Source organism: Lucilia sericata, unplaced genomic scaffold, assembly GCF_015586225.1.
Source record: "Lucilia sericata isolate MDLA Ls3-8-SP2 unplaced genomic scaffold, ASM1558622v1 Contig001331F_arrow, whole genome shotgun sequence".
Classification (NCBI taxonomy): domain Eukaryota; kingdom Metazoa; phylum Arthropoda; class Insecta; order Diptera; family Calliphoridae; genus Lucilia; species Lucilia sericata.
In genome coordinates, this window is record NW_023995276.1 from 71717 (window position 1) to 79753 (window position 8037).

The 8037-nt window shown below is 26.6% G+C and overlaps 1 protein-coding gene across 10 annotated transcripts; it reads left to right on the forward strand.

Moving 5' to 3' along the window:
* Positions 1 to 1393: 1393 nt before the first annotated feature.
* LOC119610989 lies at positions 1394 to 6393 on the forward strand. 10 transcript variants are annotated; one of them, XM_037966433.1, is made up of 7 exons: positions 1394 to 1609; positions 4080 to 4319; positions 4389 to 4783; positions 4840 to 4954; positions 5027 to 5211; positions 5615 to 5768; positions 5827 to 6393. In XM_037966433.1, exons 2-7 carry the CDS (start codon positions 4247 to 4249, stop codon positions 6288 to 6290), a joined length of 1386 nt encoding a protein of 461 aa, XP_037822361.1. In that variant the 5' UTR covers positions 1394 to 1609; positions 4080 to 4246; the 3' UTR covers positions 6291 to 6393. The 10 variants fall into 10 exon arrangements, with proteins under 10 accessions (XP_037822361.1, XP_037822358.1, XP_037822359.1 ...); XM_037966430.1 differs by having other exon boundaries at positions 1394 to 1605; XM_037966431.1 differs by having other exon boundaries at positions 1394 to 1594; positions 4026 to 4319.
* The last annotated feature ends 1644 nt before the right edge of the window (positions 6394 to 8037 follow it).

Genomic DNA, 8037 nt, shown 5'->3' on the forward strand with positions numbered 1-8037 from the left:
GTCTATAGTCTAGTCTATAGTCTAGTCTATAGTCTAGTCTATAGTCTAGTCTATAGTCTAGTCTATAGTCTAGTCTATAGTCTAGTCTATAGTCTAGTCTATAGTCTAGTCTATAGTCTAGTCTATAGTCTAGTCTATAGTCTAGTCTATAGTCTAGTCTATAGTCTAGTCTATAGTCTAGTCTATAGTCTAGTCTATAGTCTAGTCTATAGTCTAGTCTATAGTCTAGTCTATAGTCTAGTCTATAGTCTAGTCTATAGTCTAGTCTATAGTCTAGTCTATAGTCTAGTCTATAGTCTAGTCTATAGTCTAGTCTATAGTCTAGTCTATAGTCTAGTCTATAGTCTAGACTATAGCCTAGTCTATTGTCTAGTCTATAGTGTAGTCCATAATCCTCAATGATAGCAACTCTATGGTTACTGTTATGTCTAAAATTCTGTTTAAATTGTATAACAAGGTTCGATCAAATCTAGCTCGCTTTAAATGTATTCATATATCTAACTTATATTTATTTACAGCTAGAATTAAGGTAGAATTTACAGTGAGATTTAGCACTTCAATCTAATTAAAATTATAAAACTTGTGCCTTCCGGTATTTTAATTTTAGAAGGTGTGATTATCATAAATTAATATATTAATTTTGAATTGTAAATAGCTGCTGATTACAACCATTATTAAATCTCGAGAATCATTAATATCATTTACGGCTAACAACATTTATTTTAGCAACACTATGGCAAGTGTTTTGAACACAACCTTGTAATTAAAATGTCACAAGTTTTTATTTTCAAAATCATTTATTGTAACAGGCAAAATGTTAAATAACAATTTATTTTAACCGCCGGATGTTAAAAGTAACAACTTTTATACACCTACAACAATACGTATGTATACATACATATATACATAGTACGTACGTACACAGAAAAAATTTTAGGAAAAAATCAAGCAATTAAAAAAATGATTAACTTTAAAAAAAATTTTAAACAATTTTTTAATTGAGTCAATTAACTTTTTAATTGAAATTAAAAATTTTCTAGGTTTGTGTGTATGTTTTTACATTTTGTTTTAGTGGTGTATAAAGTAAGCCGTAAGTTACTTAAATTTTAGTACTCAATCTTTTTGAATATGAATACTCGTTGCTATTTATAGCTTATGTTAAGGAAATAAATTTTAAAATGTATAAAATATATATTTTTATAAGTTATTCCGACAACTTTTTCACTTGCTTTATTATTAAAAATAAAAAATAAAAAAATTTTAGCATCAATTAACCATTAATTTATGAATACCCGAAAACTGCATGGTGATTTGCAACATTTACAGCATCACTATTTTTGTTAGAACAAAAGAAAGAACAAAAAGTAAAGAATTAATTCAGTGTTAAAAGTGATCTCAACCAGACAACATCGTCTGCGTCGGTGTTTTTTAAAGTTTTTTTTTTTTGCAAATTTAACGGTAAACGTTTATAAAAAAGTGTGTGTGCAACGTACTAAGTAAAAAAAATATTTGTGTTGTTGTTTGTTGCTGTTTTCATAGCAAGACGTGTGTGTGTACTACACATATATTCGACAAGACGCGGCAGGTGGTTTTGGTGTGTATTATGTTGGTACATTGTTGTTGTGTGTTGCTACATTTGTTTTTGTTATTGCTTGTAAAGGGAGTAGAGGAATAAGATAAAAAAAAAAGTTTGTTTTGGTTTTATAATTATAAAGTGAATAATTTATCAATAGAATTACTTTTTGGATAAAATTACATAGATATTTTCAAATGTTTTAAAGAAAAAATGTATATTATAACTTTTTCTTCATAAATATAGATACATAAAACAATTATTGCAACAGTTTCCGTAAAAAGAATTCTAAATGTTCATTTAAAAATGAACTTTAAATGTTTTTTGTGTATTAATACATTCAATTCTTTAAACAATTTTTTTCTCCACTTGAAAGAACATGCTATACCAAAAGACATTGTTTATAAATGTACATATGAAAATTGCTTCCAAAATTTTTCCGTTAAAGATTCCTTTAAAACACACGTATCGAGACATTTTCGAAATGCTGAAAAAGAAAGTAAAATTGTACCTGAAAGACATTATGAACAATGCCCTGCGACGGATACTGCAAATAACTACATTTCAAATAGCTACAATTACCAAGAAAATATGTTAAGTGTTTATAACTCTGCTGCCAAATTCGTTGCAAAACTTCATTCATTCAATAATTTGTCACGTTCAGACGTAAATAATATACGATATTTTGTCGAAACTTTGATTTTAAATCCCGTGGTTCAATTTATTGAACAATCCCAAAATCCTTACAACAATTCCAATAAAAGTCTAATAAATGTTTTAAAAGATGTTACAATGTTGTTTGAAGGTGTTAATACCGAATCGAAATTAAATAAAGTTTTACAAGAAAGAGATCTTATTGGAAATGTTCATTCGTTTCAAATTAATAATAACGCAAAATCGAATGGAATAGTAATGCCATTAGAATTCCAATTCAAAAAAATTTTTGAGCACGATGACTTTATAGATAAAGTTTTAGAACATATGGAATTTATTCAAAGTAATGACAAATTCATAAATTATATTCAAGGGCCTTTGTGGAGACAGAAGAAAAGTTTATACCCCCATGAAATTGTTATTCCTTTTTATCTGTACGCAGATGATTTCGGCATCAATAATCCCCTTGGGTCAAAATCTAATAAGAACTCTATTTGCAATTTCTATTATAGTTTCGCATGTATTCCAAAAAAGTCATCAAAATTGGACGACATTTATTTAGCTTCGACGGTTAAATCTTCCGACGTAAAGACTTATGGAAATGATTGTTTTAAGCCTTTAGTTGATACTCTAGTAAAATTAGAAAAGGAAGGAATTTTAATTAAAACTAAAAATGGTACAAAAAAAATTCATTTTGTTATGGCATTATTTCTGGGGGATAATTTAGGGTTAAATTGTATACTCGGCTTTTCAAAATCCTTCTCAGCTAATTACTATTGCAGATTTTGCTTGATTAAAAAATCCGAAGCTCAAGTAGAATCAACTGAAAGGAATAATATCTTAAGAAATAGAATTAATTATAGAGAGTCGCTTGAACAGGGGTTAATGGCTGAAACGGGAGTGAGTACTACATGTATTTTCAATGATATACCATCGTTTCACTGTGTTGAAAACTACTCAGTGGATATCATGCATGATATTTTTGAGGGCGTTTGTCATTATGTAATTTGCGAGGCCTTGTTGTATTTTATCAAAACAATGAAATATTTTAGTTTAAATGATTTAAATGAAAGACTTAAATCGTTTAAATATTACCAGCATGACCGAGGAAATGAAAAATACTCTATAACTTTTCAAGAGTTAGATAATCATAAATTAAAAATGTCAGCGCACCAAATGATGTGCTTTTATCAGTACTTTACAGTTATGCTTGGTGAATTCATTATGAACCAGGACCCAGTGTGGATCTTCATTTTAGATTTTTTTGAAATTATTGATGAAATATTGTGTTATGATGTATCACAATCACTTATAAATCGGTTAAAAGTAAAAATACAAAATTTTAATAAAAACTATCAATTAATATTCAAACAACATCTAACGCCTAAGTTCCATTTTCTTGTACATTATCCCACAATTATCGAACAATGTGGCCCCCTTCGTCAATTGTGGAATTTTAAGTATGAGGGTAAACACAAAAAGTTCAAAATTTATTCCCATGTTATTACTTCGAGGAAGAATGTTTCTAAAACCTTTTCATACAAACAACAATTGGCATTCGCAAATATATTACTTGACCCACATTTGAAAGAAGATATTGTTTTAAAAATGCCATTTCGGGATAAAAATGTAATACAAATGGTTTCTAAAACAATTAAAATTGATATGAATAACTTATCTCTTTACTCTCAGGCAGTAATTTGGGGCTATAAGTACTCAACAGAACAAATTGTAGCAACATTTTCTGGAGACTTTAAATTTTTTGAAATATGTTTAATTATAAACCCTAAAAATAAAGAATTACTTTTTTGTTGCAAGCAAATTTGTACTGAATATAATACACACTTTGCAGCTTTTGAGTATGAATCAACATCAACTGAATACACCATAATTTACCTAAAAGATATCGTTGGACCACCAATTGAAAAACTTTTTACCTCACAAAGAAAGACATTTTTGAGACCTAAAGAATTTTATAAAGCATTAATTAAAGACAAAATTTTTGAAATCACATCCGAAATGGACTCTGATTATGATTTAAGCTTACTTCTAACTAAATGGAATTTACAACACTTATTTGATCATTTTAAAAGTAAGTATTACGTTAATAATTCCAAATAATATAAAATTAACGTAACTAAATTTTAATGTTTATTTCCAGAGCACATGATAGATATCGATGTTCTAAAAATTTTGAAGACACATCATATAACAAAATTATTCGAAGATTTACCCATTGGCCAACAGGCAAAATTTGAATTTAATCTAGAAAAATGGAACAAACAATTTAACAGTTCAGAAATTTTGCCTGTCTGCCAACATATAACAACCACAGAACAAAAAATACCAACAGTGACGGAAATTTTAAGTAATACACGTAACGGAAAAGATATTCAAAATTATTATAATAATAATAAAACGTTGCACGATGAGCAGCGTAATTTACTAATTAACACAATAACAAAATATATTGAATCAAAAAACATCACTTGCTCATTATCTGATTGTATGGAAATCGAAAAACAGATATGTAATATTTTTCCTACAGAGAAATTGGTAAGAATACTTTCTTTATTTTCTTTAATACAAATAATTTAACTTTTTTATTTTAGGAATTTTATACCAATGGAAAACGGGGCAAAATATACAACAAATTAGCAAATTATAAGAGATTTTCTAAAAATGCTTTAAAAGTAGATGAACCTGAGGTGACGCAAGGATTGTCTGGTAAGTTTTAACATAATAATTTTCATTATTTTCATCACAAATATTTTAACAATATTTTTTTCTTTATTGCAGAAAGCGTAGAAGATTACACTTTAATAATAGAAGTTTTAAGATCTTCAAAAATAAAACAAGATGAATTTGATATTTATTGGCAGAAGTGTGCTCCGTTACGTTTCCAACAAATTACAAATTCTGAGAATACGTGTGAAATTTTTAAATTATGGCCAGAATACACAAAACCTTCTGGACACCTTCTGGTAAGTACCATGCAAAAACATTTAGTACTTTACTCATGTCTAGTTATTTAGTCTAGTACATAATCTATTCTTGTCAATAGTCTAGAGGTCTTATTCATAAACTTTTATCAAAGGTTTATAAATCAAAATTTCATACAAAATTTGTTCTATAAACCTTTGATCAATGTTTATGAATAAGGCAGTAGATATATACCCCCTTATTCATAAATAACATTGTATTTTATAAAAGGCTTATAAAACAAAATTCCTATACGAATTTTCATTTATAAACTGTTTATAAATTTAAAGTTTTTATGAATAAGGGGGGTAGTCTATAGCATAGCTTACAGTCTAGCATATAGTTTAGTCGATTTAAAATAATACATATACATACTAATTTTTTTCATTTTGTATTCGTTTTCAGATTGATATCGATTTCGTACTAAAATATCCAGTGGCGAAAAACTTTGAGGAACGTTGGCCATATTTTGCAGAAGATTTGTTATTTATTTTGAAGACAAGAATATCCTGCTCATTAATTTCCAAAAAATTACTGCAAACTGAACGTATCGATGAAGGTAAAAAACCGCATACATTTTCGTTATGGTTCCATCTAAATATTATTTATGTTTACAGATTCTAAAATGTTTACAATTTTGTGGTATTGTCATAATTTATTTCCTCCCCAACTCAAAATAAGCACAGATGAAAATGGAGCAAAATATAAGAAAAAGTTTACCATAGCTGATTCGCAAGAATCATTTGCTGTTGTTGCCAGTACAATGGATGAATTAGAGACAAAACTAAAATTATTAAAATTACAAGGCCGAAAAATTCAACCAAAGTTACTTGTGATTGGGGATACGTTGAAAGTAAAACAAATTTTTGTATATTTTGATAATTTAAGGTATCCTTTTGTTTCAACCCTTAAAGCATTTGATGTTCTATTTAAAATCTTTTTTGTTTTTAACCTGGAATATCCCAGTGAGTCCGAAATTTTTTACCACTTTATTCAATCCCTTTTCTATGATTTGCCTACAAGCAAAAAATTTATTAAATCAAATATAATTAAACATGAGATACTTAAGATGAAAAATTAGTATTTGTATTTATATACTATTTATAATTAATTTTCTTTTAAAACATTTACTTAATATTAGTAATGTATATAAAAAATATAAAAATATTTAATTTCTTCTTCTAAAATAGATTTATAAATATATACCTGAAATGTACAAAATGAAAAAATATATACTTTAATGTAATTATTCCTTTATTATATTTTCAAAGATTATTTTTTATTGTATACGAATTTATTTTAATATAAATACATACTTGTATTATTCAAAAACTGAAATTTTTATGTTTTTATAAATAAATAAATAAAAAAATATTTTGTCTTTCAATTTCAAATTATTTAATTAATTTAGAACTGCAAATCAATTAAATTTTTAATTGAATTAAACAATCTATTTGTTTGATATTTTTAAAAAATTTTAATTATTGTTTTAATTAATTCAATTAAAATTTTAATATTTTTAAATCACTAAATTCAATTATTTTTTTAATTGAATCAATTAACTTGTTTATTGATAAATGTTAAAAACTTTAATTAATATTTTAATTCGTCGAATTAAAATATTTATTGAAAAATTTTAAAAATTTTAATTAAATCTTTAATTGGTTCAATTACACATTTAATTGAAACTTGCATTTACATTTCAATTAAAAGTTCAATTAATCTTAAAAGAGGGCAAAACCTCAATCGTACAAAATCGTTGATTAATAATACAAATATTTTTGCTACCGGAATTTTTAAAAAAAAGTTGTTACTACCGAAGACTTTTTTAATTGAAATCGATTTCCTATTTTTTCTGTGTATGAATTTACTTGCAATAACAATTGCAGTCAGTCGCAAGTCGCAATTTAGAATACAATATAATGAGGCCACTAAGTAACCAACCATAGAAGAGGAGGAACACGAAAACAATACAGGAACATGATTACCAAGTCATGTTACTAGTTGCCGTAGCAGGGCAGAGGGAAGGGATTCAAGAACATTGCCGAGAAGGTTTGTTAAGGTAAATGAAATAAAATAACATCAGTTTAATATACAACAACATATACAGGTTTATTAAGTCAAGTTGGATTTATGTTGTAGTATTTGTTGTTGCCACAATAAATGTGTGGCAAAATTTCAAACATTCTATTATCCTTTTCCAGTTGTAAGGGTATCCAGCAACTATTTTTTTCCTTAAATGTATGTTATTAGATAGTTATTAAAGTTATACAAAACTTAAATAAAATATATCATTTCGTAATAACTTTCCCTCTTACTTTTCATTTCTCATTACATGTAACCATGACATCTGTCAAAATATTCCTTATATGATGGACATGTTGGTTACAAAAAAAAAAAAAAAATAATAATAATAATGAAATAAAATAAATAACTAAAAGAGGGTGATTAAATTATGTTAATGTCATATTTGTTAGCAACCAGGAATAGATGAGATGGATGGTTGTTGGCAGAAAGGCCTTCAAGTAGCTTCTCCATCAAATATCATTTATCATTTTGACAGTATTGCTTTCTGCTTTTGAAATATACACCCATGAGAGCGGGGAGTTTGAGTTTATTAATATAACAATTTATATAAGAAAATAAGATATTTATTATAATGAATTACATAGAAATAATAAATTAAAACATGCTGTAACAGTTGTTAGATAAATATAGATTATGACACTCTAGGAATAGCTGTAAAAGTTTTATTATCTTTAAACAAAAAAATTATTATAACTTTGTTGATGAATTACATAATACATACACTCCAAAAAAAAGGAATT